Below are 12,971 nucleotides of genomic sequence, written 5' to 3' on the forward strand. Positions count from 1 at the left end.
CACCCCTGCACAAGACGCTGAATAAACTAAAACAAAGTGAAAAAAAGAAATTCGTCTAGCGCATTCAACAAACCGTCTGTTTGAACTAGGGATGCACCGATCAGATACCTGGATCGGTATCAGCTCCGATACTGACGTTTTTAGACAGATCGGGTATCGGTCCGATGAGCCCGATCCAAATGCAATACTGTGTGTTAGTCATGTTCGTTACTGCCAAGATCAAGAATAAAATTCTATTCTATTCTATTGATGACTTTTAATCAGGAATTACTGTTATATTATCCAGTATACTAGTTAATAATGAAGTGTGTCTTAATAAGCGATACATTTACATGTATAGTTTGAGTGTAGTTTGAGGTTTGTGTTTCTTTACATATTAAAGAGCACACTCAATTAGTTCCACACAATAATGTAAAGCTATTCTAAACTGATTATGCAAAAAACAACACTGGTCTCAGATCGGGATCGGCCGATAATGAGATTTCCAATATCAGAATCGGAAGAGAAAAAGTGGTATCGGTGCATCCCTGGTTTGAACAGGCTCTGGCCTCGGCTCATAGTTTGAGCCACTTCAGTTAGTTAAGCTGAATACCACTGCTATCTGGGAATATTGCTACCACACATAAAACTGTAATGAAATATTTTTTTATTATGAAAGCTTGAGTCTGGGGTATTATACAGTGGCATCAGTGCAATATTGAAGCGTTTTCCACCCTCATTTTATTTTTGACTTAACATTTGAGAATATGGACTGACTAAAACGTATTTATATATTTTATGCACATTAGCTGAAAATGAAATGCTCTTTTTTTAACATCCAGGACTGTTCTTTGCAATATAGCACGGTGCTGTGTGGTTTATGTAGTCAATGCTCTCCCTTGTGGACTAAGGAAACGACGTCAGTTTAAAAATCAGCTGACTTTAAAACTCAAATTGAATTTAAATATTGAAACTATTTAAGGTAAAAATGTGAATTTAATCTGCCCAATTGGCAGACTTAATGAGCAATAGTTTAAAGAATTCATGATAAAGTTCAGGTAAGTCTTACTTTCCGCTGGTGATGGCTGGTGTGGTTCTCGTGAGCAGATCTGAGATCTGTGAGGATAGTTTGGTTTTGGCTGCGGTTTGCTGTTGGACGCGCACCTCCGCGGCATCAGCCAGGTGCATCAATGTCTTCCTCTCAGGACTCTCCTCAAAGTTCTTGCAGCCCATACATTTGCAGATTGACGAACACATGATCTTTGCCTAATGTGAACAGACAATAGACTGGATAGTTCATCCAAAAATAAAATTCTGTTATCATTTACTCACCCACGTGTTGTTCCGAACCCATTTGACTTCCTTTCTTCTATTGAACACAAAAGATGTCAGGCAGAATGTTAGCCTTAGTCACCATTCACTTTCATTGCAATTTATTTTTGAAATGAAAGTTGATGTTGACTGAGGCTAACAATCTGCTTAACATATCCTCCTGTGTTTATGCTTACCTCATAACATTCACAGTAGTTCTTCAGACAGCCAGATTTTTTACAGTTGCAGCCTTTGCTGTGTCGCCTGTCTGACTCGCCTTCTTTGCCTTTGCCGATCTTAGGCTTGAAAGCGACTGGATTTCTGTCTAAACATGCCTGAAAGAAAATGCATTACTTTGCAGTTAATAAGAGGCTGACAAACACAATATCAAACATACAGTGCAACCAAACAGCTGGACCGACTCACAAACAAATAACTATAATGAGCTGGTTCTTTCAATGAATCAGTCATAAAGAGACACAAACTCTCAGGTTGTTTAGTTGAATTACTAATTTATGAGTACTTAACCCTCTGTTCTCCACATTATTCAATTATTATTATAACAGACAGGTTGTTCATCTAATAACTATAGGCCTTGGCCTAATCGAGTAGTCAGTCTTAAGGAAACCCTATTTAATTAGGCCAGTTTAGGATCATGTCCACCAAAACCTGTTTCATAGCAATATAAATGTTAAATGACTTTTAATTACACCAACTGTCTAACTAAAATCTTCATAAACTGACTAGTTGACTATCCTGTCCCGTCCCATAGGAAGAAGGACAAAAAGTAACGACACTCTCCAAGATTAAGACAACGGAGCTCTATGGAAAAAAATGTAACTTGTTACCTTGATGGCCTTGAGTCTCTCGCTCTCGTGATCAAGGTTGTTGAAGCAATTAACACAGTTGCAGTTACTACAGAACTCCCCATTAGCAAAGCAATCACAGTACCTGTGGAGAACAGAAATTATTTAAAAACACAACACTTTAAACTTTGTCAATTACTGGCGGCAAGAAAGAAACTATAATAACTAGTTAATTGCATTAGGGATTGGTATTCTCAAGTCATTTTCTAGTCGAGTACTCTAACCCACATAAAACGAGTAATTGATTGATACTTTTAAATGTATTTGTGCCAAGAACTGATGATGACTTCAGATTGTAAATGTAAAAATAAAATATGACGTGCACATGTGAAATTTCAATTGTGTTTCATTCACAAAAGTAACTCGTTTTGACGACTTCAACAAACTTTGAATTTCTTTTGACAAAATGAAATGAAAAATATGCATTCATTTAATTCTCATTACATGCATTACAACTGATAATGCATTAATGTCTCCGTTGTAACTGCGTGATTTGGTGAGAAATTCGAGGGAAAGTACAGTATAATTCATCATTGCCGACAGGAGGCAAATAAGCAAAATAAAATACATATGCAATTTTCAAGCAGTATTTTTAATACTCCATTAGTTGGTCCTGAATGATTACTCGATTATTACCAAGATTTACTGAGTAAGGCTCCCAAATAAAGGTTTTGTTTTATTTCCATTTAATTTAACATAAACCTATAATTGACCTACTTTCCTCTATTTTTAAATGTTGGTCTGTGTACTCATGCATCAGACGGTCACTTTTGGAGTGTCTCATTTTGGTTGCGTCCCGTCTCATGAGTTTTTTTCAGCATTGTGTTTTTAGGACGATTAGTCAAGTTAAACGTAGTTTGAAACCTTTTAATACTAATCTCGAGATCCCTGTATTCTGTTGTGCTCGGTTCAGCTGTCATTGAGCGCAAATTAAGTTTGTGGGAGCAAACTTTGATGAGGTGCATTGCCTGGACAGCTGAAGCGCTGACTGGTATTTGTTTTTAATGATAAACATTTAGCAGATTTTGCAAGGGGGGTGCAAACTTCGACAATCGTTTTAACGTTAATTTAGTGTGATTAATTAAATAAAATAAAAAATGGCGTTTTAAAAAACTATTTACGCAATTAATCATTCCTGTCTCGTACATAAATGCCATAATAAAAAGTATGTATTTTTCTACCATGGGAGCAATTCAAGCTCGAAGTACATGTGTTTTACAAGCCATGTCAGTAGAAGAGTGTCAGCGTGTCTCATCAACCCTCACAAGGGTTCCGAGGCGGTCACCACAGAAAACAGAAAACAGAATACAGCAATCACGAGATGTCCCTCAAAGACCATATCCTTGATGCTCATCTTGATAAATTCAAGGTGAACATGGGAGTGTACACGGATGAGTAAGGCGAGCACTTCCATCAAGATATAGTGGACTATGAACAGCGCTACCAAGGACAGTATAACGAGAACATGATGGGAGACCACATTTGGGGGCTGATTCGTGAAAGTGATTTACAGTATAATCGTAAATCTTGAAAAACTACTCGCTTCCAAATCTTTTGTAGCCATTTTTGTATTACTTTACTATAAATACATGTTCATTTGAATTCATATGTTGTTGTTTTTCCAGACTTTATGTGAACGAAAAGACACAAATTCGGTGGTTTTCTCTTTGGAAATAGGTACATTTCTAAATATCCATGTCCTGGCCACAACAGCAAGGTTTGTGGGGAATAATAGTCATTTTCTACACATTTCAGGCATAAGCAATTAGGAAATAACACTTACTACCCAGGAAAATTCTAATAATTTGTTACACACTGTAATGAATTCACTTAAAAATGCACACTAACATAGCGGATATGAAGGCCGAACATACCAACGCTTGTCCGATGAGAATTAAAAACTGTCCATATGGGTGAATTTGACAGGAGGGGAACTGAACTGCAGGCAGATAAATTAGAGGTTGTCGTAATATCGCACTACGCTGGGATCTGGAAACTTTGTAACTGCTGAAACCAGTCACATCTTTAATGTGGGCTGTTTAAAAATTTTAGAGAATGGAAACAAAAGCTGTGATGTACATACAATTTCAGACACTGTGACCGTGTGCAGTTACAAGGTTTTCTCTGCCTTGAAGTTGCTTCAGCCGTTGCCAAACTGTAATAAAACACAAGTAAAATGAAACCAGTGGGCTAATGAATGGGTTCCATCATAAAGTGTAGAGTGGATTAGTAATAACTGAACAAATGATGTTTGTTGTGTTTGTTAAACGTACCCATTGAGGGAAAGCCGGGCTTGTGTCTGGATAGGTGTAGCTGTTGAGAAGGTGGAACTGCTGGTCAAAGTCACAAATGTAGGCTGGGAGATCTATGGCAAAAAGAAAGGTGAGACACTCACAAAACCAACCAAACATACACATCCCGTTCCATGACAAACTGACATAAAAAGGGCTCAGCAATTAAGATTTATTCAGCTGACTCAGATTTTTCAAAACCTTATATTCATTGTGTCTATAAGGAGTAAAAAAACCTAAACCATGGACCAAACCAACCAGCTCAGAGGTGAATCATAACATTACAAACTTAAAAGCAAATAAGTATTTGAAAATCAGATGAGAAGAAGAAAGTTTCAAGACTGTGTACTTAACATCTATAATGAGACAATGAACTACAATCCAATGAAGGATTGCAAATGAAGTAATCAAATTTCAAATGATGGAAACTATTGCTTTGAAGTGGTTGATTAATATTATAGAAACAATCCATTTGAACTATATTGCTAAATATTCAGATATACACAAATCTACAAGTAATTTGAGAGTGTGGAGAGTCTGACTCGATTGTGTAATTCACATGGATTGTGACCCTTTAGGATTATAGGTAATGTATTTCCTCACCAGGAATTCTGATATTAAGAATTAATGAAGACTGATGGCTTCAGCAGAAGTATTTACCATTAATTAAAAACCTCGGAGCGCACGGTATGTCTGTCTTTAAAGGTTTATAAGATATCATAAATCATCTATTGAAAAAATCTATGGGGGTTTTCCCTTCCAGAAACAGACTGCTGACCTCTATAGCTCTATCAACTGGCCAAAAGCTCTCACACACTAGTACGTGCCATCCTTATTGTCGAGTAATGGTAGACATACGGACCTGTGTAACGTATGGGGCAGGCAACACAGCGTATCCCATGTTTCCGGAGCCATGTGCTTGGGTAAGCACAGTGCCCGGGGGCAGGTTGGTGAGGTTGGGCTGGATCTGTGGCAGGTGTGTGGCTGGCATAATGAGACGCTGGGGAGTCTGAGTGGTGGTGACCACCTGGGCTGCTGAAGTTAAGGGCTTGGGTATAACCTGTTCAGAAAACCAATTGTAATAAAAAAATTATTGAAACAGAGATGTCTCAATGTACACAATTAAAACTTATTACGTCATTATTTTTAAAGACATCCTCACTATGCAACAAATTTCACAAGTGCCTAAAACTTTTGCACAGTACTGTGTGTGTGTGTGTGTGTGTGTGTGTATATATATATATATATATATATATATATATATATATATATATATATACACACACACACACACACACACATATACAGCGAGTTCGAAGAGATAAGTGGGGAACAAGTTCAACCTGTGCACCACACCGGTCTCGTGTTCTAGTGAGGAGCAGAGGGAGGTGGTGGAGGGGAGAGAGAGAAGCACGGATCTCTGTGTGTGTGTGTCTGTGTTGTAATGCTGAAAAGAAATATGTATTGGTACTGCTGAAAAGCTAGAGTTCGAGTGTTTGATGTACACTGAAAAGTGCTGCATTAAAGTGTCTAACATGGATTGTTCACCTGGCTCCAACTCCTCAGAAAAGGCAGAGGTCTGCCACAAAATATATATATATATATATAAATAATTTAATTTAATAATAATTTACAATGTTTAGCTTTTTAAATAAATGAGCGGGTTCAATAGAATATTTAAGCTGGCTTGACAAAGTCAACATACTGATATTGTACAGACTTTTTTTAGGGTTTTTCCTAAATTCAAAAAAACTAAATTTCTCACTGTAACTACTAGAGCTTTAAGCTACATCCACTTGGTGCAGACATTCAGACTGTTCAAATTTAGCATTCTGTCTTTTCTAACTAATCAAACTTTGTTTTCTTGTATCTGACCTTCAAAAAGGCCAAATATACCATAGACATATATTGATGAATCCGTCTGTCTATCTATCTGACCTTTTCTGTTGGACCTATGAAGCTTTAAAATTCAACTTTCATACAAGGCTGTCAAATTTTGTCTTGACTAACTTGTAGTTTTTGCAGTGGTATTTTCACTGGTGTTGGTATTGACTCCTGAATTGTTGGCATCTTGACAGCCCAAATCCTGATAAATTGGAACATGCTGTCATTGTATAATTGTATGTGTACAGAACTGGACTACAGCAGTGCAGAGGTTTCACCGTTTACCTGTTTGACAGTCTGTGCCGGGATGATAGGTACAGACATCCGTACTGCAGTGTTTATCATCACAGGCTTAGCTTTGAAAACACAACAGATACTACACAGGTTATCGGATTTACACATCAGTAATAATTCATATTAAGGCTAACCATTCAAAGGTATCAATGCAGTCTATACGCAAAGAAAGTAAATGTAACATCTGCAGTACGGTGTTTGTGTCATTTTTGTTAATAAATGGAGAATAAGAGGGAATGTTTAGGACAGATGAAACATACGGTCAATAAATATACCTTTACAATAATATATTGTTTGTCTATATTCAAGCAATTTCAGTTATTTTATAAATGTTTATTATTGAAAATGACCATATTCTGAATCAATTACAGGTGGCTCACTTAAAAGATGCAAAAACACAGTTTAAAAAACAAATCATCATCTATGCAACAGTGGAATAGATTAAATGTGCATGTTTGAGTGTCATTTGGGGGGGATATCCTAAGATTGAAATCCTAGTTCTGTAAATGCTGATCTTCTGGGATTTCCACACACAACAGTCTCTAGAATTTATCAGAATGGTGCCAAAAACAAAAAACATCCAGAGAGCGGTTGATGAGAGAGGTTAACAGAGAATGGCCAGACTGGTTCAAACTGACAAAGTCTACAGTAACTCAGATTGGGACCCACGGTCTACAATTGTGGTGAGAAGAATATAATCTCAGAATGCTATTTCTGAGACGCAGGTTGGAACCGTTTTGGTTGCATGAGGGGGACCTAAACAATATTAGGCAGGTGCTTTTAATGTTGTGGCTGATTGCTGTATATATTACTATCTATATAAATATTTGCAGAAGTCGAAAAAGCGATGTTGAAAATATGATATTACCTCCTGTTCATTCGTCACACAGTTCTGTGCAGTATATGTTGAATTCTGGACATTTTGGCAAATGTAGTGTATCATCCAGATATGCCATACAGAAAACTGTAATACTTGGCACACTATGACCCATTTCTACCAGTTATTAAGATGTGTTTTGAGTGATCCGATCACATGTGGTCAGCCCTAAATACAGGTCTAAACGGGGTCTAAAACGTTTTTTCGGGAACACAAAAACCACATATTCATGTGGTCAAAAACGCATGTGACCAGATCGCATTTGAGGTTTAAATGCGAATCCGTCCTGTATCCGACAGCAATGAAGTGCCACCCCTCACCTGCGCAAAAACAAAAGTTTAAACTTTGCAGGTTACGAGCGGCTTTAAAAGGAAATAACCATCCGATCTGAATTTTTTTTTAAAGACAATCACGAGAACTTCACAGATGTTCTTCAGTGTGTCTGATATCAACAGAAACACAGAACAAATGAGAAGCACGAACACCTTAAACTCCTTCAATACAGGTAATCCACTAAAATAATGGATAATTCTGTTTTACCTGTTGCGTTTGAGCTTGAATTAAATTTCAACCACATCTGGGAGAAACAGGGTCTATGCAATTGCATCCCTTCAGCCCTTATAAATCCCAAAAGATTGGCCATGTTAGTGAACTGTAGGCTCTACCTGGTTGGATGGAAGGGTTGGTGTTGGTGCCGGCACCTGTCTGCACATGGCTGCTGCCAGTGGTGGCTGTTACCAGACGCACATAATGGAAGCGGCTGCCTGGCACCTGGATCTGCTGTACATTAGGTGGTGTGGAGAGGGGGATGATGGTCTTAAACTGAGAGGTACTCACCCCTCCCACCGTAACTGTCTGCATTGGCTTTACAGCCTGGAGATTGAAAAGACAGCAGAAAAATATGTATTGGAACCCATAAACATTAATTTTTTTTTGGGTAACGGTGCTTTAAGGCAGTGAGCGTTCTCTTCACCTGTGCAGTAGACTGGCTGGATCCTGCTTTGGCTGGAGAGGTGGCAGCAGACTGTTGAACGAGGATCTGCTGGCCCAGAGCCACATTGAGTGGCAGAGTCACAGACTTCTGTGGAGAGTTTGGAGACTGACTGGCCACTGAAACAACTGTCAACTACACACACAGAATATGAGGAAGAGGCAGAGTATGACAATCAATTGAATCAACCCTTCTCTCAAATTTAATCCAACCTTGCTGGGAGACTTGAGAGGTGAGATGGCGACTTTGCTGTTGCCAGACGCGTTCTGTGCCACAGTGCTGACCGTCTCACCAATGGTAATGGTGCGTGGAGGAGTTCCCGGAGTACTCTGGGTAACAACGCGTCCTGAAGAAAGAAGGAAAGCTTTAAGACTCACCACAAGAACAGGACAAAAACATGTTAATTGGCATAAACAATCAGAATCAATTGTTTGTTCATGTTAGTATACAGAGGGCAGATTACCGGTTATGACAGGAGACACTGAAGCTGGATTGGTGAGTCCTTTATTGTTCAGGGCCTGTGTGATGATGAGCTTTGTGATCATTGGTCCAGCTGTAGACACTGGAGGCTTCTTAGTGATCTGTGAAGAGAAAAATGACACTGGCCTGTTTATTTATAATTTCAGCGGTCTGTGAATTCTGTGATTGTTAAAACCTGCATAAAACCAATTTCTTACGAACCCGGTCTAAACCCACATGCTTATTGGAATTCAGCACTGACTAACATCAGCAGTTCAAATCTGACTGGCTGGTGCCACGCAACTTCCAGGGGTAAGGCCACTCTCGAAAAAAGTTGTTTACAATATCCTGCTATCTTGTACACGGAATGCTTTAGAGGAAGACCTAATCACTAGCTAGTGTTTGACAGGTTAGTGATAAGTCTTTGAAAAATATTCAGAGATTTGTTTGAGGTGCTTGATAAACTAGATATCCATAATAGATAGATTTCCAGAACTTTGAGTAATGTCTATAAAATAATTAGTATTACTTTTGGTTAGATAAAGTCTTATCAAAGTCTAAACATTTATTTCTAAGTAGCACTGAAAGTGAAGAGACCCTATTGTTCTTCTAATGATTATTAGGGCCCAAGCACTGAAAGAGCAGAGGCATGATTGGGGGGCTCTGTAGCACATCCCTTCTGAGCTACCATAACCAATTTTTGTACACATATAGATCTCATCAAGCCGGACAACTTTCATGCTGACAGTTATAAACTCCGCTCAACAGGAAGTCAGCCATTTTGGATTGTTTGAAAAAGATCTTTGCTAAATTGCCAATTTGGTACTAGAAAAATCACTTGCCATTATATCAAACATAGTTGAATGCTATTTGGTTTGTTAAATTAAGCTTAACATTGTCTGTGTGTTTGTTTTTGAGTTGCCACAGTATAAAATAGACTGGCATGTCTTAAGGTCAATATTAGGTCAAAAATGGCAACAAAAAAAGAAAAAAACTGTTTTCACTTTAAACTTGTAAGTCAATCATTGTTTTGAGGAATGAAGGCTATACAATTCCCCAAAAAACTGAAGATTTCATACAAAGGTGTACACAAAAGTCTTCAAAGACAAAGGACAACTGGCTCTAACAAGGACAGAAAGAGATGTGGAAGGCCCGGATGTATGACTAAACAAGAGGATAAGTGATCAAAGTCTCTAGTTTGAGAAACAGACACCTCACATGTCGTCAACTTCATTGAATTCTACCTGGTCAACACCAGTTTCATGTACAACAGTAAAGCAAAGTCTATGGGAAGAACTGCAAGGAAAAGCCACTTTTGAAACAAAATCAAAAAGAAAAGGTTCGAGTGGGCAAAGAAACGCAGACATTGGACAACAGTTAATTGGAAAAGAGTGTTATGGATCTTAACCCCATTGAGAATTTGTGGGATCAGCTAGACTGTAAGGTGCATGAGAAGTGCCCGACAAGACAGCCACATCTATGGCAAGTGCTACAGGAAGTGTGGGGTGAAATGTCACCTGAGAATCTGGACAAACTGACCGCTAGAATGCCAAGAATCTGCAAAGCTGTCATTGCTGCACATGGAGGATTATTTGATGAGAACTCTTTGAAGCAGTATAACAAATTCTGAACTTTTTATTTCAAATTGTAATAGTAATTTTTCATGTTATTAATGTCCTGACTATACATTGTGATCAGTTAAATGCCACTTAGGTGAATACAAGTACCAATTTCTTTCCATTAGAGCAAAATCTGTACATTATTCCAAACTTTTGGCTGCCAGAGTAAAAAAGTACATTAATGCTCAAATATATGAACTCTAATTGTATGTGTTCATATATGGCCATATACCAGATTTCAATATCAGACAATGTAATAATGGCAACAGGCCTAATTATTGAATCCTCATTTGTGTTTTTAGTTAACAAATTTATTGTACGTCTATTTTAACATTAGATAAATTTTCTTGTATTCACTGAGGAATACAATTTTAATACAAAAATAATTAAGGGTCTTCTAATACCCACAGTTTTCACAGGGGATGCACTGAACATGATTTTTCATGGCCTATTCCGATAGCCAACTTTTTTTTTTACAAGCAAATGGGCCGATTCCAATACCGATTATTTTCTTTAAGCAACAGACAAGAAAGAGTTAATAAAAAATATGTTTATTTTAAAAATTATGTGAAATTAGAGGCAACAACTGTTTATTAAGCACTGGTGGTGAATCAGGAAATTTGAGGGCGATACGATCTCCTGTTTTTTTTAACATTAAGTTCGGCCGATACCAATTTAAAAAAAATTTGTTATATGCTGCAGAATATGTTTATGCCCCACACAGTAAAATTACAGAAACACTTTACAAAAATTGTACATTTGTAAATATTATTTAACAATATTACTTTAACATGAACTAATGATCGTAATGTTAGTTACAACATACACTATTACATTTTTAAAATAAAAATGTATATTAGTAACAATGCACTATGAACTAACAATGAACAACTGTATTTTGTTTAGCTAACATTGATTAATAAATGCTGTAAAAATATATTGTTCATTGTTTGTTCATGATACCTAATGCATTAAGTAAATTTAAAGTAATGAAACTAAAGTTTTACCAACATTACATTAATTGTGAATTGCAGTTATTAATAGTTCTGTTGTCAATATCAAAAAGGTCATTGTGACATACTGGCAACCAGTAAAAAATAAATAAATAGATCCATTACAAGTTCTAAAACTGCTCCAGTGAGAAATCATTAATATCTATGATTTGTTTACTGTCTTTGGCATCTTGTTGTAACACATCACAAATTAAGCAAATGTGTGAAGACGTGGTGTCGTTATTGAAGGTTAAACAGTTATCTCTGTTATTAATGGTTTTGTAACCAAAATTAATCTGATTTAAATTGGGATCCTCACAGAATAGTGCTGAGATCACATGAGAGCACATGTTTGATTGACACAGAGCGCTCATGTTGAAGGAAGTAACGTTAAATGCACTCATGATCGCTCAAACAGTCTCTGTCATTCCACACAACATCTGATTATCGCGACTCCATGTCATGTTTTGCATGTTTATTTGTTGTTCAATTCGTTTTTAGACTCGTTAGCAGCCTCTTTATCCTCTTCCTGCTCACTGTGCAACAAGCCAGAATTACTACCCTAACAACTCTAGAAAATGGGCAGCTTAATATTCATACATGTGTAATTCTTACACATTAAAAAAAAAAAACAGCATATTCATCTGAATTACAGCATGTCTGAAAGTTTACATTCGTGAGTGCTTAGAATTGCCAACAACTAACCCTCCAGAGGCCACACTGTCATGCATCAAGGCCTGTGCAAGTGCTCATTCAGTGTGTGTGATTTCCTGCATGCTGCAAAAAAAAGATCAGCCCTAAATCTAGGCACGATTGGCCGATCGTGGATTTAAGACAAATATCGTCCGATTCCAATCGGTGCACCCTTGGTTTTCACCTAAGTGTATGATATTTTTGTGCATATTATTTTTTTTGGTATATTATTATTCAGTAATTACGCAATAAAATATTTACATGTAATTGCATTTACAATGTAATTAACACAATTAAAGAGGTATATAATGATTATATGTGAGTTTTCATTGCAAAACAACCCCAAAAACTGCAGCAAATTGCACCACAAATTCAGTCATTTTGAAATCCCAGCTATACAAATGACATACCCATTTCCTAACTTCACCATAATGTGATGACCAAACTTTCATCGATGTAATGTAACTCAATATGTCGTGACAACCGGAAACGTTACATTCTTGGATTCGGTGCCACAGCGTAACTTTGGAATGGTATCAGTCCATCATAATGAGGTTGTGGCAATGTCACGTATTAATAATTGTTTGTTGGTAACTTTTTTTTGTAATTGTTTTTTGGCAATTTTTGCTTTTAATAATTATTCTGTGGGCGGACATGCAGTAATCTGATTTATGTCCTCATTTGCCCAACATTAATTTAGAGGCTATTTAAACAT

The 12,971-nt window shown here is 37.1% G+C and overlaps 1 protein-coding gene across 3 annotated transcripts in view; it reads right to left on the minus strand.

The window, feature by feature from the left end:
- lin54 (lin-54 DREAM MuvB core complex component) overlaps positions 1-12,971 on the minus strand; it is a 34,364-nt gene that overhangs the window by 12,496 nt on the left and 8,897 nt on the right. For 2 of the 3 annotated variants that reach the window (XM_052116753.1, XM_052116754.1), the window contains exons 3-13: positions 8,957-9,074; positions 8,706-8,839; positions 8,476-8,628; positions 8,168-8,375; positions 6,617-6,687; positions 5,310-5,507; positions 4,430-4,521; positions 4,240-4,311; positions 2,139-2,241; positions 1,488-1,625; positions 1,049-1,245 (exon numbers count right to left, since the gene is read on the minus strand). In XM_052116753.1, coding sequence (XP_051972713.1) covers positions 1,049-1,245; positions 1,488-1,625; positions 2,139-2,241; positions 4,240-4,311; positions 4,430-4,521; positions 5,310-5,507; positions 6,617-6,687; positions 8,168-8,375; positions 8,476-8,628; positions 8,706-8,839; positions 8,957-9,074 — 1,484 coding nt within the window. The remainder of the gene's footprint in view (positions 1-1,048; positions 1,246-1,487; positions 1,626-2,138; positions 2,242-4,239; positions 4,312-4,429; positions 4,522-5,309; positions 5,508-6,616; positions 6,688-8,167; positions 8,376-8,475; positions 8,629-8,705; positions 8,840-8,956; positions 9,075-12,971) is intronic. The other variant, XM_052116755.1, reaches the window with a different exon arrangement.

This window comes from Xyrauchen texanus, chromosome 44, assembly GCF_025860055.1.
Source record: "Xyrauchen texanus isolate HMW12.3.18 chromosome 44, RBS_HiC_50CHRs, whole genome shotgun sequence".
NCBI classification, from domain to species: domain Eukaryota; kingdom Metazoa; phylum Chordata; class Actinopteri; order Cypriniformes; family Catostomidae; genus Xyrauchen; species Xyrauchen texanus.